General features: G+C 43.8%; 1 protein-coding gene across 5 annotated transcripts in view; it reads left to right on the forward strand.

Annotated features, from left to right (window-relative positions):
- The window catches only part of MAP3K3 (mitogen-activated protein kinase kinase kinase 3), a 61,410-nt gene that overhangs the window by 28,387 nt on the left and 16,387 nt on the right, over nt 1–16,636 (forward strand). For all 5 annotated transcript variants that reach the window (XM_061392314.1, XM_061392313.1, XM_061392312.1 and 2 more), the window contains 2 exons: nt 3,179–3,292; nt 8,749–8,869. In XM_061392314.1, coding sequence (XP_061248298.1) covers nt 3,179–3,292; nt 8,749–8,869 — 235 coding nt within the window. The remainder of the gene's footprint in view (nt 1–3,178; nt 3,293–8,748; nt 8,870–16,636) is intronic.

Raw genomic sequence — 16,636 nt, forward strand, 5'->3', positions numbered from 1 at the left:
CTTTTTTACTGTTGTTGTTTCAGTTTTTGTTTTTTGACCTCATTTCCCAGACCAGGGATTGAACCCAGGCCATGTCAGTGAAAGCCCAGAATCCTAACCACTAGGCCTCCAGGGAACTCCCGTAATTGTTATTATATTAAATCATTCATATTTTTCCATACTCTGCTAATGTCAGTGACTAAGAGTTGACTAATTTATATCTTATTAATTTCAACTCTCTCAACCTATTTTTCTTTGCCCTCTAAACCCTGCCTTGTCAGGACTTGTGAACCACAGATGAAAAATCTTTGATTTTACTTATATTTTTGTTAAAATAGCTTTTTTGAGATATAATTCACCTACCATATCACTTACCCTTTTATTTTTAAATTTACATTTTTAAACTGTATAATTCAGTGATTTTTAGTATATTCAGAGTTGTGTTAACTACCAGTACCAGATTCCAGAACCTTTTTATCACCCCAAAGAGAAACACTATACTCATTAGCACTCACTTCCCATTCCCCCTCCACTGCCTAACCCCCGGGCAACCACTTATTTACATTACATCTCTGGATTTGCCTATTCGGAACATTCTGTATATATGGAATGACACAGTATGTGGCCTTTGTATTTGGCTTTTTTCACTGAGCATGTATTCAAGGCTCATCTATATTGTAGCATGTGTCAGACTTCATTCCTTTCTATGGCTGAATAATATTCCATGATATGGGTATACCACATTTTGTGTATCCCTTCATTCACCTCTTGATGTTTTTCTACTTTTGGCTGTTATAAATAATGCTGCTATAAACATTTGTATACCAGTTTTATATGAACAGATGTTTTCAATCCTCTAAAATATACCTAAGAGTAGAATTGTGGATCTTGTAGAAACTCTGTATCTAACTTTTTGAGCAACTGCCCAATTTTCTCATATTGGCTGGTGCCACGTTACATTCCTACTAGCAATATATGAGGATTGCAGTTTCTCCACATTCTCACCAGTACTTGTGATTTTTTTTTCTTTTTTAAAAAAATTATAGCCATCCTAGTAGGTATGAAGTGATATTTTATTGTGGTTTTAATTTTCATTTCCCTAATGACTAACGATATTGAGTATCTTTTCATGTACTTATTAGCCATTTATTGATTTTTCTTTGGACAAATATATATTCAAATCCTTTGCCCATTTAAAAAACTGGATTACTTGTCCTTTTATTTTTGACTTGTAAGAGTTCTTCATATATTCTGGATACTAGATCCTTAACATACATTTGCAAAACTGTAGCTTTTTTTTTTTTAGTTAAAACATACTCCAGTAATTTCTTTATCTTCTCGTATCTCCACCCGACACTAGCCCTTATTTATCCTTACTTTATATGTTACTCAGAAGTGAATTCTTTAATGTGATATGATCTGTAGAATTTCATCTCATTCCATGGGTTGTTTTGAGATTTTAAATACTGTTTTTTACTATTTGTTATTTCCTGGCCTAGGATTTAGAGTTCTCATTTCCTTGTATTATAAATTGGGAATCGCAGAAATTAATTGGATTTTTGCTTGTGTTTGCCACAGATGTATAAGAGCTGACATTCGTTAGGTCTTAAGGCATAGCATATTTATGCATCTTTTAATACTAAGTACTCATAATATTTCAGAAAACTAAGATCATGGCATTCGGTCCCATCATTTTATGGCACATAGATGGGGAAACAGTGGCTGACTTTATTTTTTTGGGCTCCAAAATCACTGCAGATGGTGATTGCAGCCATGAAATTAAAAGACGCTTACTCCTTGGAAGGAAAGTTATGACCAACCTAGACAGCATATTAAAAAGCAGAGACATTACTTTGTCAACAAAGGTCCATCTAGTCAAGGCTATGGTTTTTCCAGTAGTCATGTATGGATGTGAGAGTTGGACTATAAAGAAAGCTGAGCGCCGAAGAATTGATGCATTTGAACTGTGGTGTTGGAGAAGACTCTTGAGAGTCCCTTGGACTGCAATGAAATCCAACCAGTCTATCCTAAAGGAGATCAGTCCTGGGTGTTCACTGGAAAGACTGATGTTGAAGCTGAAACTCCAATACTTTGGCCACCTGATGCGAAGAGCTGACTTATTTGAAAAGACCCTGATGCTGGGAAAGATTGGGGGCAGGAGGAGAAGGGGACAACAGAGGATGAGATGGTTGGATGGCATCACTGACTCAATGGACATGGGTTCGGGTAGACTCCCGCAGTTGGTGATGGATAGGGAGGCTTGGCGTGCTGCGGTTCATGGGGTCACAAAGAGTTGGACACGACTGAGCGACAGAACTGAACTCAACATCTTCTGCTTTTTAATAGCAAGTAAGACTTGTCTATATCCTCAAGAATCTTCTCTTTAATACTTCAGTGGAATGAAAACAGAGGAAGTCATTTTTGGTTCTAGTCATGGATTTTGTTTTTAACCTTTAAACATTAAGATATTAAACCCTTCTGTGTGGTCTAAATTTGTGTTCTTATTTGAGTAATGTTTTCATCCTCAGCCCTCCCTCTCCTCCTCCTCTGCCTTTTTTGCTTGTTCTGTTAATGTCAGCACAGAGTAGGGTGGGACACACTTCTGCTGCTCAAGTTGGGAAGAAATATGGGGGCTAAAACTGTTTGGGACTTGATGCTTTGGAGTAAAGAGTATTTTGAGAGAGGAAGCTCTTCTCAGAAAATATCTTGAAATAAAGTACTAATGTGCTACATCATGGATGAACTCAAAAACACTAAGCAAAATGAAAGAAGTTGGATGCAAAAGACTATGAATTGAATCGAATATATATGAATTGTGTGATTTCATTTATATGAAATGTCCAGGAAATGCAAATCTCTAGAGACAGAAAGTAGATTAGTGGTTGCCTGGGGTGAGAGGTAGAAAAGAGGAGTGACTGTGAATGGGCACAAGAGATCTTTTTAAAGCAGTGAAAATGTTTTAAAATTGAATTATGGTGATGGTTGCACAACTCTGTCATTTTCCTAAAACTTATTAAATTGTGCACTTAATGAAGAAAAAAAGAAAATATCTCTATGGCTTCAGTTAGGTCTTTTGAGGACTCCAGAGTATGCATTGAGATTGTTTTTCTCCAAATTTATTTTTAGTGTTAATTTGGTTATTTTTGCAGACTAAAGACATATTGTATATGATTTCCTTTTTCTGTGTCCTATGTCACAGCTCTCCATCCTGCTGAAGAATCAAGATGATCTTGACAAAGCAATTGACATTTTGGATAGAAGCTCAAGCATGAAAAGTCTTAGAATATTGTTGCTGTCCCAGGACAGAAACCATGTAAGTAGCCCCTGCCCTGGACTGACAGCTGAAGACACAGCTTGCTGTCCTTCAGGAGTTCAGGTTCTTCCTTGATGGAGTTTTGTGTTCCTCTGTCACTGCTAAAGTGAGAACATAAGTGCGGTCTAGCCCACTGGGTCAGCAGTCAGCTAGCCTTCTGCATTTGGTTTTACTCCAAAGCCAGATCATCAGTGTTAAAGTTGCAGCTGAAGGTTACTTGGCTTGTGGTGTGGGAGGAAGGAAAGCATTTTATGATAAAGGAGAGGATTCTTTTTCTCTATAGTTAATGTGTTTTTTTTTAATTTTAAACTAGATTTGGACCCCAGCAAGGGAGATTTGCTTAGCGTGGGGGTGCTGATTAGCAAAGACTGTCAAGGATTTGAGACTGTCATGCTTTGTGAACCCAACTCCCACAACTCGGCAACTGTGACTTTCCCTTGGGACACATGTAGAAAACACACTTTTCCCGTCTGTTCAGTGGGAAAAAGGCCATAGACTAAAGGGCCTCTAGTAAGTTAGCATCTGCTGCCTTACCAAATGGCAGCAATCTTAGGGACCCTCAGAACTTAGGGATTTTTCCTTACACAGTTTCCTTTCCTAAAGAATCCCCAAGGGCCTACGTTTCGCAAGAGTGCTTGTAATCTGTATCTGTCTTCTGTCTGATTCCTCTACCAGTTTTCTTCACATACACATCCCTGAAAGTTTCTTTGGTGTTCTTTCCTTTCCATATACTTGAAAACAGCCAACTGTGGACAGCTAATGTTGCTGCCTGAGAACCGTGGATGCCCTATACCGAGCAGAATTTAGAGGGAATGGTGCTTTATTTTTAAAGAGACTTTAGAATGTCTGTTGATTAGGGAAAGACACAGAAGAATGTAGTTAGGAAGCCTTAGAATAAAGAAGATGTTTTCTAATATTACAGAAGTGTCCTTGTGCATGAGGACTGGTCTTCTCTTTCCCAGTGCCTTTTTTTCTGGATATGTTTTGGAAAGTATTCTGAAGTGAAATACACACTTTATTCCTTCATTTCTCTGTCCCAGTTCCTTCCCTTCTCCTTGAGGTCCTTCCTCGTTGCCCAGCTTGTAAGATCTAAATGTAGCCTCGCACCCAAGGTTTTTCTCTAACGATCCTTCTTTCAGCTCCCCAGTCTCATCTTTCCAAGTTCTCCAGCATACTTCCCTTCTTCTGCAGTTCTTTCTTCCTTTTTGCCAGACCATGGTTGTCAGCCTTTTTTTAGGTTCTAGCTTGATTTACCTGCTACAGTTTGGCAAGTATTTTTGACTGAGGCCATATTGATTATTCCCCTTTCCTTTAGTCTTTGGATATAATTTGCACACTAGTTTGTAGGTTGCTTAGTAATTGCCCTAAAGTTGTTGCGTATTTATAAATTTTATCCCAAAAGATTGTAAGGTCCTTGAGAACTGGAGCTGTATCTTATTGTTCTGGAACCCATCTTCCTAAGAGAGCAACAGTGACTACTTGAAATGTTAGCAAGAGTCAAGTAGAGACCGTATTTAGCAAACCCCTTCTTTACAGAAGAAGCTGGGATTGAAATTTAATGACATGATGGTTTAACTGGGAGCCAACAACCCTGATGGTGATCCCTCCACTCCCCTGACGAGAAACTTGAGACAACTGATTCTATACATTTGCCTCCACATCCATCAAAGGGTGCGCTCAGTTGCAGGTGCTGCTGCAGCACCCAGAGCTGTGTGAGAGATGACCATCTGATCTCTGACACTCATGGCATTACATTAGATGTTGCATGAAATAAATGCCATATTGATGCCTCTCTTTCTAAGGATGTATATTTAAAAAATTACAAAGTCAGTGTAACATATTGTAAAGTTAAAATAATAAAAAAGGATTGTCTTACATAATTCTAGCACCAAAACATTGATTTTTCCATATGTTTCTCTTTGGCCATATGTATACACACTTTTAAGTGTTGTCATGGTGTTTATGCAGTTTTCTAATTTAATTTTTCACTTATTGTCATGTACATTTTTCTGTTAATACACAGTCTTCATGATTATAATTTATAAGGATGCAGAAGTCCCTTGAATGGATAGACCATACTTTTATTCAGTAACCAGTTTTGCTACTGTTAGAATGCTTAAGCTGCTCCTATTTCTTGACATTTATACAGATTTACATTTAAGACTAACAGTATTGGTGGTGATGAAATCTTTCCTTGGGGACTTCCTCAACTAGACTTCAGGCTTCTTTGTAAACAGAGGTACCATGATCCAAAATTGCTATGTGCTCAGGTGTCAGAGAAGGCAATGGCACCCCACTCCAGTACTCTTGCCTGGAAAATCCCATGGACGGAGGAGCCTGGTAGGCTGCAGTCCATGGCAGTGCTGAGAGTCCAACACGACTGAACGACTTCACTTTCACTTTTCACTTTTATGCACTGGAGAAGGAAATAACAACCCACTCCAGTGTTCTTGCCTGGAGAATCCCAGGGACGGGGGAGCCTGGTGGGCTGCCGTCTATGGGGTCGCACAGAGTCGGACATGACTGAAGCGACTTAGCAGCAGCAGCAGGTGTCCTCCTTTAGAAGAGTGCTTCTCTGTTTGTGATGAAATCTCACTTTTGTTCTTCTAGTTTCCAATCTGTCATAGACCAGTTCTTTTTAAAAAACACAAAAACTGAAAAGTGGAAAAATTAACTAGAGACATATAAAACACAAGCCCCCGATTTTCATTGTTAGATTCAATAGGCATAAGTCACTCTGCCAAATTGTTACCAAAGTGTTCATTAGCAAGTTACTCTTCATTTCAGTACTTAAATTGTAGAGGACTGGTTCACCATAGGTTGGAGCCTGGCACCAGCCCATAGATCACACTCTGCATACACTTCTTCAGGACACCACATACCCTGGTCTTCATCCCATCTTGATGATCACTGTCAGCTACTTTGTTCTCTATAGTTTCCTTCAGTTTTAGCAGCCTATCACCTCATTAACCTTTTGTTACCATCTGAACCTTTACTTCCCTTCTCATTCTTGTTTTTAAATGTACTGTCTCTTCTCTGGATTCCTTTTTTATTGCTCTTTCTATGACAGATTTTAGCCTTTCATCTGTCTTCATCCCTCAGCAAGGTGGATAGTCATACTCCTCCCATCTCACCTGGCCAAAGCCATGAACCAAACTAAAGCAAACACATGGATACCCCTTTTTTCCCCCTGCATCATTGAGTTCAACTGCTCCTTTTGTCTGATGCCACCAAATCTTTTATCAAGATAATTCGTGGGTCAACTTTTATAATCTTTTTTTGCTGGTTTCCAGTGACTGCAGTCTTTGTGCACGTGGTTCCCTGGTGAAATTTCATGTTGTTTGTGTCGACCACAACACACTGCTACCCACAGAGTCTTTCAGTGAGGTTTTCACAAAATGGTCTAGTGCCTTCTATTTGCTGTCTCTAGAATGTTCTGCCAGCTACACACTTTGCACCCATTGGGACCCCTTTCACTCTCTGCAGGCCCTTTTATTTTTCCCTAGTCCCACCTTCCTCCCTCTCTTTCCCACTTCTAGGTCTTGTTCCAGGTTCCTTGAATCCTTGTATCATCCTCATTTTTGTTTACCATGTCATTCTCATGTCATTCCTAAAATCAGGGTTTTCCGAACTTGACCGAATATTACCAACACTTGGGGGAGATTTTAAAAATACCAGTCCTTGGGTCTTACCCCCAGAGAGTGTGCTGTAGTTGGTCTGAGGTGTTGAAAACCCCACAGGCAGTTCTGCTGGGTAGATGGGGCTGAGAACCACTGCTTTAAACCAAATATGACTCACCTCCCAGGACCTCACTGCTCTGAGTGTGGTCCATGTACCACCTCATCAACATCACCTGAAAGCTGGTTAGAAATGCAGATCCTCAGTCTCACCCCAGACCTGCTGAATCAGAATCTTGCATTTGAACAAAGTCTCAAGCAATTTGTGTGCACGTGGCAATGTGAGAAGCCCTGCTTGGAAACCTTCGCTGATTCCCTTCATCTGTTTTCCAACTTGGTGCCGCAGTCAGCCTTTCCTCTTAGAAACCTATGCTTGTGCCGGCTATTGAACCTCATTTCCTGTCTCAGCTTTTAGATTTGAAAATTGAGAGATTAGAATTTATATTCTTCGGTAATTTCAGATTGTGTTGCCAAGATGTATGGAGTTCCCATTCTGTGTCAGGCCCTGTGTCCCAGCAGGTGTCCTTGAGGTCCTCAGCACAGCTCTTCTCTTTCTGACTGCAGGGCTTGTAGCCTTTCTGTGCCCCTTACTGACCTGCTTCCCCAGCGTGTGGCTTTGATTGTTTTTTCCTCTCTGACCCTTGGCGGAGAGCTATTGCACATCGGAGGCTTCAGCAAGAACACTCACTTCCCCTTGGTCCTGACTTCCCGTTAGAGCAGGACAGTGTGTCAGGACAGCCGGCATGTGATCAGGTCTGGCGCAGGGAGACCAGAGAAGGCTGCTTGGCAGCTGGATCTACCCCTGAGTGCGTGCGGGAAGCCTTTTTCCTGGAGGACAGGATAGAGTTTGTTTTGGTTGTACTTTTTTTTTTTTTCTTATGGAAGGTGTGTGTGAGAGAGAGAAAGAGAGAGAAAAAGAGAAACAAGTAGAAATTTTGACCCAAGTTATTTATAAATTCTGAGCTCCCACTCTCCATAGCACTCTACTTACTTATGAACACAGCCTGACATCACTTGCTCCCCTTCAGCCTTCAGTTGTAAACTTTCTCATGCCAGGCCCCCTTTTATTGCTTTGTTTTCTTTCTAGGGCTCACCTCGTGGCCCAACTGAGTCAGTGCAAAGTGGGGTGGATGTAGCAAGGCTGCTGACCCTGTCCTGAAGGCCTTGACCTCTGGCAGCATGGTATCTGTGATAGTCTTTCTGAGATGAACACGGTCCCAAGATGGTTCACATGTGAACTCCAGGAATATGAAGTAGCCAAGCTCACTGTACCCTAATTTTCAGGGAGCAATGATAGGGGGGAAGAAGAAGCATATCACATTATTTTTAAAATGTTTTATCAACCAGAGTTTTTGATGCAGAGGTGGCCATCATTTTCCACTGTGAACCCCCATGCAACAGGTGATCTTGCTGCTGAGAAATCTGCTTTTCCTGCTATTCTCCCCAACCCTTCAGAGAGTTTTATGAGAGGATATTTACAGCTGTTTTCTGTTTGGCACATTACTACAGGAATGCCTGGTATTCCTGTGTGTCTGGATCATCACCTATTACATGGGAGCACTGAGTATCAGTGCTTTCTATCAGTGAAACTGTAAAATGACATTGAGCAAATAGCGATGGGCCAAATCTGATTGAGGAGTGAGGTTTGGGGGAAAGCTGAGAAGCTCATGCACTGAAAGCATGAAGGTGGCTGAGAGCATGGTGAGTTCCAGGGAGGGGCGAGGGGACGTTTCTCAGCCTGCCTCCTTAGTAAGCTGCCTTTTTCCTCTTATCTTGCAGACCAGTTCCTCTCCCCACTCCGGGGTGTCCAGGCAAGTGCGAATCAAAGCTTCCCAGTCTGCGGGAGATATAAATACCATCTACCAGCCCCCTGAGTCCAGGAGCAGGCACCTCTCTGTCAGTGAGTATCTCATCCCTTTTTTTCCTCTTATCTATCTGCCTATGTTTTTTTTTTTAATATTCTTTTAAAAAATAATTATTAATTAAAAAACAGTCATCAAACATTATTGACTGCTAGGCTGTTTGGAATAATCTTCCATGTGTTTCCTTGGGGAAGAGAAATAGTGATATGATTGGGATGGAGTCCTGACCCTTATGGTGTCATGCTGTGGTGGGATAATCAGGTCCTCTTCAACAGCCCCGAAAAAGTGATCTCAAACATCTGCTTGAGGACCTTCAGTGACAGTGGCCCTCACTTCTGACCATACTTTGCCCAAAAGACTAGGGACTTGTGGAGGTAGAAGTCAGGTCCAAGTTTGAGTTTTGATATCAAGCCTCTTGCTTATGGTTCCTGAGGAGTTCTGATACTTCACGGAAGATGCAGGCCAACAAGACTCCTGGAGCGTCCTAAGTTGTCTGGGAGGACAGGAGACTACTGACGTAATATATACAGTTGGCTCATTAGTCAGAAAGATATGTAGCTGCTGCCAGGCCTTCCTGGGAAAGAAATCTAAATCAGATCTGTGCATTGCACCAGGCAGTCCAGTTTTGCTCTGGATCCCTTTTCCCACATTTGAGGAGAAAGCTCTCTTTTTGAACTGTGCAGTTTGTTTCAAGGGGGAAATCTGGCCTTGTCAGCATTTGCATTGAGGTTGCTGCCCTGATGTTGCTGGAACCCCTGCTGCTGTCCATACAGGTTCTCTCTGGGCGGGTAGAATTGCATCAAACTGAACAGTTTTCCAAAGAATAGCAAGAAGAGATAAGAAAGCCTTCCTCAGCGATCAATGCAAAGAAATAGAGGAAAACAACAGAATGGGAAAGACTAGAGACCTCTTCAAGAAAATTAGAGATACCAAGGGAACATTTCATGCAAAGATGGGCTCGATAAAGGACAGAAATGGTGTGGACCTAACAAAAGCAGAAGATATTAAGAAGAGGTGGCAAGAATACACAGAACTGTACAAAAAAGATCTTCACAACCCAGATAATCACGATGGTGTGATCACTGACCTAGAGCCAGATATCCTGGAATGTGAAGTCAAGTGGGCCTTAGAAAGCATCACTACGAACAAAGCTAGTGGAGGTGATGGAATTCCAGTTGAGCTATTTCAAATCCTGAAAGATGATGCTGTGAAAGTGCTGCACTCAATATGCCAGCAAATTTGGAAAACTCAGCAGTGGCCATAGGACTGGAAAAGGTCAGTTTTCATTCCAATCCCAAAGAAAGGCAATGCCAAAGAATGCTCAAACTACCGCACAATTGCACTCATCTCACATGCTAGTAAAGTAATGCTTAAAATTCTCCAAGCCAGGCTTCAGCAATACGTGAACCGTGAACTTCCTGATGTTCAAGCTGGTTTTAGAAAAAGCAGAGGAACCAGAGATCAAATTGCCAACATCTGCTGGATCATGGAAAAAGCAAGAGAGTTCCAGAAAAACATCTATTTCTGCTTTATTGACTATGCCAAAGCCTTTGACTGTGTGGATCACAATAAACTGTGGAAAATTCTTCAAGAGATGGGAATACCAGACCACCTGACCTGCCTCTTGAGAACTGTATGCAGGTCAGGAAGCAGCAGTTAGAACTGGACATGGAACAACAGACTGGTTCCAAATAGGACAAGGAGTACGTCAAGGCTGTATACTGTCACCCTGCTTATTAACTTCTATGCAGAGTACATCATGAGAAACGCTGGACTGGAAGAAACACAAGCTGGAATCCAGATTGCCAGGAGAAATATCAATAACTTCAGATATGCAGATGACACCACCCTTATGGCAGAAAGTGAAGAGGAACTCAAAAGCCTCTTGATGAAAGTGAAAGTGGAGAGTGAAAAAGTTGGCTTAAAGCTCAACATTCAGAAAACGAAGATCATGGCATCCGGTCCCATCACTTCATGGGAAATAGATGGGGAAACAGTGGAAACAGTGTCAGACTTTATTTTTTTGGGCTCCAAAATCACTGCAGATGGTGATTGCAGCCATGAAATTAAAAGACGCTTACTCCTTGGAAGGAAAGTTATGACCAACCTAGATAGCATATTCCAAAGCAGAGACATTACTTTGCCAACAAAGGTCCGTCTAGTCAAGGCTGTGTTTTTTCCTGTTGTCATGTATGGGTGTGAGAGTTGGACTGTGAAGAAGGCTGAGTGCCGAAGAATTGATGCTTTTGAACTGTGGTGTTGGAGAAGACTCTTGAGAGTCCCTTGGACTGCAAGGAGATCCAACCAGTCCATTCTGAAGGAGATCAGCCCTGGGATTTCTTTGGAAGGACTGATGCTAAAGCTGAAACTCCCGTACTTTGGCCACCTCATGTGAAGAGTTGACTCATTGGAAAAGACTCTGATGCTGGGAGGGATTGGGGGCAGGAGGAGAAGGGGACGACAGAGGATGAGATGGCTGGATGGCATCACTGACTCCATGGACCTGAGTCTGAGTGAACTCCGGGAGTTGGTGATGGACAGGGAGGCCTGGCGTGCTGCAATTCATGGGGTCGCAAAGAGTCGGACATGACTGAGTGACTGAACTGAACTGAACTGCTCTCTGGAGATCTGGAGCTGAGCTGGCAGCCAGGCGGAACGGGGCGGCTGGGGTGCTGCATTCTAAGCATCAGTCCTGTCATGGAGCTTGTGTGGGAATAAGAAGCCTCCCCAGGGAGCAGCAGAAAGATTGTGCTGCTGAGGCACTGACTCTGCCTCACTGAGTAATTTCTGGAGCCTGAGGAAGCTCTGGTAGTAAGTGTTGCCAAGCTGGAAGTCCATATATGCATTTCATATTTCCATAGCCTTGTGGATGATTGATGGGTATGTTTACAGTAAGCTGGTTGAGGGGAGAGCCAATACCCGAGCAGGGAGACCTTATCCAGAGCATCTCTGGCCCTAGAATCCAGGTGTCCTGGAACCTGCGTATCTCTGCTAGTTTGGCCTCTGTTCTGGAGTCCCTGTAGAGACCAAGGGGCTGGAGGGGGTCAGCACTGCTCCTTTGTGGAGGAAGCAGTGAGTACTGACACTGGGCAGTGATGTGGCCTCCTGCTCCTAAGCAAGTGCCTGTGACGTGTGTGGAGGTGGGTGCTAAAAGGTTGGCCATTGTCATAGGGGCCCGATTTGGAATTTCCTTGTCTGAGAGTGCTGAGGAGTAAAATCTCTACAGATGAGTTCCTGTCTATATAAAGAATGGGCAACACAGCCTCCCAGCATGCAGAGATCCTGGGTTCCTCCCTTCAGCCAGCATTATATCCCAGGCTCTAGGCTGGTGTGGGGTCTACGGTGGAGGCACCTGGAAGGCCGAGGGTGGTGTGGGGACACAGAGGAGAGAGAACCAGCTCCGCCCAGGACTTTGCTTTCACAAGAGAGGGAACATCAGAGATGACAAATGAGGGGAAGATTTACTGAGTGTGAAATGTAGACAGATATTCCAGGCATAGAAAGGGGCATCTGCCAGGCACGATCACCAAAGAAGATGGTGACTTCTGAGAACACCAGGTGGTTCTGGATTATGAAAGAGACTCGTAAAGCTGGGATGTGGCAGAGGCTATGTCTCACTAGAATGACCTGGGATGTACATCCAATGTGAGCTGGAATTTTAGAGGTTATAGAGGATTTCCATAGGCCAGGATGAGGGGAGAGGTCATTTCAGGGCTCTGCTGGTGGTGATCCCACGTACCCTTCTGACTGGGCTGATGTATTTGAAGGAGAAATAGAGATGTCTGCTATGACCAAGGAGCCTCAACTGCACATGGACTTGCTCTGTGGGTGGTGGGCAGCCGCTGGGAGTGGTGACCCCTGGTACCATCTCTGTTCTAACGCTTATCACATTATCTTATGGTATCTCTCTCCTTTTACTCATTTGTTCGTTTAGGAAATAATTAGCTAGAATATCTGCTGTGTGCTGGAATCATGGAAATCAAAAACACAGTTCCTGTCCCTGTGGCCCTTATATACCTGTGGGAGGTCAGATCTCACTTGTCGTGACTTATCTCTAATTATACGCTGTGACCAAAAGGTGTGTGGTGGTGTTAGCACATACAACTGAAGGATATGACCTGATTTTAGGGCCAGTGAAGCCTTAGGCTGTGACCTAGAGCATGAATGGGAGTTATTCAAAAGGACAGGGAGGAGAGTTCCTGGCTTTGCTTGCAGAGGCCTCATGAAAAGGGGAGTGCCCTGTGTTTCAGGAACAGGAGGAAGCCCTGAGGGCTGGAGACCTGAGAACAGGGCAAGGGGGATGGGCTGAGGCTGAGCAGGAGGGGCCAAGCCTTGTGGACTGTCAGGTAGATTTCAGTCCTATGGTGAAGGCAGTAAAAAATCCACTTTAGGATTTTTAAGTGAAGAGGAATGGGTGATGTATTCGGATTTTTATTTTGAAAAGATTTTTCTAGCTACATAAAGGGTGGAGAGCTGATCCAAGAGGGTCAAGCATGGCTCCAAGGGAAAGCCATATTAGCCTATGTAATGGTCCAGATGAAAGAAGACAGAAACGTGGATTAGACTAGTGATGGTAGGTAAAGCGGAAGGACCAGGTGGATTTGAGACATTTAGAAGGTAACGCCATTAGAACATGGCATTGTGGTCTGGGGAGGTGGTGGGGTGGTCACTGAAATCCATTTAGGATCTGCAGGGTCTGAACTATTTTCATGATAATACTAAGACATCGATCGGCTTTTCACTAATTCTCTCACAAATAGAGGAATTTTCCAGAGGTTACCTGCTTGGGGTAATATCATTGCTCTGTGGCTAACGGAATGTGTGCTTGTGTATCAGTGTGTTTTAAACTTTCTGACCCTAATTTCTAATACAGTGAATATCAACTGGTTATAACCCCCATAAATAAAAGATCTTTGGTGTCCTCAATTTTAGAAGTGAAAAAGTGTTCTAAGATCAGAAGGGTTAAGAACCACTGTGGTATTGGATTGCATTTTCAGGTGTTGAGAGAGCAGGATGGTAAGTTACTGGTTTATGGATATCTGGCAGTACCTTTCACCAAGACAGAGATTAGAAGTGAGCCTGGTTTCAGGTGCTGAGAAGGGCATGAAATTTTAGGTAGGTTGAATTGGAGATGGATTTGAGTCAGCTAAGAGAAGACAGCAGATGGGCAGCTAACTCTGCAAATCTCTAGCTCAGAGGGGAGAAAACTAGCAGTAGAGGAGAAAAATGGATGTTATCAAGTTGAAGCTATGGGCCCAGATGAGAGTTTCTAAACGTACTCTAGAGTGAGAAGAAAAGAGGCCCTAGGACTGAGCCTTAGAAATCCAGACAGTGACCAGTTAGAGGAGGATGAACCTGTGGAGGACACAGGAAAGGAGTGACCAGAGAAGTAGGAGGGAGAGTATGCCAGGGTGGGAAGGAGGCCCTCCACGCCGCCAGCCAGGTTGAAAAGGACAGACCAAGAGTAAAAACTTGTCATTTTCATCCATACATCTGATTGCTTGCTCTGCTCGTATGGGGTAGGGCCTTCTGGAATAGAAGGAAACAGAAAGAGAGGAGTTAGGGTTTAAGCATGAGGGACAGAAGTCCTAGCCATGCAAATGGGGTCAAATGAGAAGCCTTGGCGACACAGCCCCCACCAACAGGAGGGGCTCTTGGCCTTCCTTCCCCACCAGCATCAACATACCTGTGCGTATTGAGCGGAAGACTGAACATGCAGGTCATTCAGCTCCCACTGCAGCATTTTCAATAATGAGGAAGTGCAGCAAAGCCCAACCCAATTTGAGACAACTTTATTTGAGATTAGTCCTTATTTTGAGTTGAGATTCTGCCTTCTCTCACTTCACCCATTGACTCTAGTACTGCCATCTTGAGCAGCACAGATAACATCTTTCATGTGACAGCTTTTCAGATGCTTGAAACCAGCTATCATGTTCACCTTTGGTTTTTTCCCATCATAATATACATACCTTGAATTCCAGTTTTTTCAATCCAATTAGCTTTAAAAAAAAAAAAAAAAAAACCACCCCAAACCAAAAATAAAACCTACTAGATAATATGTTAACCCAAAAGAGAGACCCCTGGGGAAGATCTCCAGACAAGGCAGACGGAATTTCCCTATGTGAAGATACCCTTCTTTGTGTCCTTGCCTCTGGAGATTCTACCCACCTTTGACACTGAGAGCTCAAGCACTGTTTCTTCCATAATACATCAGGCGATGCCCTTAAGCCCTCAAGTAAAGGACTCATCCCTGCCACATCTGACTCGCGTTTGGCCGAGCGCATCTTAAGTGCCTTTGTCTCTGTTCTCATTCCATTTTGCTCCTCTTCTTGCCACTGTGACCTGCAGTGGGCATGCCAGATTGCAACCCCTCAGGAATGGGAAGGTGATGAGTAGAGGCAATTAGTTCTTTTTCAAAGGGTTTGGCCGTGAAAGAAAAAAAAGAGGTGGGCTCGTGGCTTAAGGGAGTGGCAGAAATAAGGTCAGGCTATTTTTAGGCTAGAGATCTGAGCTTGGTTATGAAAGGAGGCACAGAGACAGCTGAAAAGGAGATTGGAGCGGGTGAAGAGGGGACCCTAGGGTCCCCTGGGGTCCTGCTGAGAGTCAACAGGGGAGTCCAGGCCGAAGGCTTACAGTGCCTGGGTAAGGAGGAAGGCAGCCCTGGTCCTCAGAGAGGAGAGGTGGAAAAACGGGAGTGTTGGAAGGATGAGATAGATGCCTGACAGTGGCACCTGGACAGTAACGGGTTAGAGAGCTGCGCGCGGTGCGGACCTCCGCCCTGGTACAGATGAGGAGAGTGAGCTGCAGAGGCGGTGGCCGCAAACACAGGAACAAAGTGGCCAGCTCCTTCACTCCCACAGGTTTTTCTCCTTGCTTAAAATTCTGCAGTACTGGACCAGACCAGAAACTGTGTAGTGGTAGTAGCAACTTCAGAACAAAACGGGAGGTTTGCAAGTTGAAACACAGGATTTTCTCAGGGTCTTATGGGATGACAGTATCGAGAAGCTCTGTTCTGTACAGCCTGGTCCAGTGTGAGGAAATGGGGATATATTGGTTAAGCTTTTCCATTGATGAAGAAAAAAAAGATTGGATTCCTCCCCTCATCGCCCCCCAAGAGAGAACCGGGTTTAGAGAAAATAGTTGATGGCCAAAAACAGCTATCTCTTTGTACTTGTAGTGACCTGCACATTAACACTGACCCAAAGCCCTAGAACTCCCTGTGGAGGCAACTTCCTGACTGCATCAGCTTCCTGACAGGAGTCTCCTATGAGAAGGGCTCAAGTCTGGGAGACTCTCTTTCAGCTTTGAGTCAAAGAACAGAGCAAAAGACTCAGCCATATCCTGGGGTAAGAGTTTTGCTCCAGCTCTGCTGCCCTGGATCAAGGAGGAATGTGGCCAGCCAGCAGCATGAACCCCTGTGTAGAGAGGCTTTGTAGGAAGCTGCGGCCACCCTGAACACAGGATTATCAGTCCGTTCTTTTGCTTCAGCTGGTAATGACAGGGGCCCCTTGGCACGAGTGGCCTGGTGAGACTAGAGCAGGAGCAGGCTGGAGTGCCAGGGGAGGGTGGCCCAGAGAAGCCACTCTCCCTGTTGTGCCCGCTGGGACCTGGGTTGACTGTAAACCGGCATGGCACTGTGCTCATGCCTCCTGGCTCGCTGCAGTCCTGCTAGTAAATATGTGAGCATCAGTGAGTCTCTGTGGTCAGTATCTTGTCCTGCTCTGGTCCCTGTCTCACTCATTCTCAGCGGCTGTTGTGTGTGTCATTAGCCCCTAATTTCTGAAATGAAGATAAAAACAAAACTG

Source organism: Bos javanicus, chromosome 19, assembly GCF_032452875.1.
Source record: "Bos javanicus breed banteng chromosome 19, ARS-OSU_banteng_1.0, whole genome shotgun sequence".
NCBI lineage: Eukaryota > Metazoa > Chordata > Mammalia > Artiodactyla > Bovidae > Bos > Bos javanicus.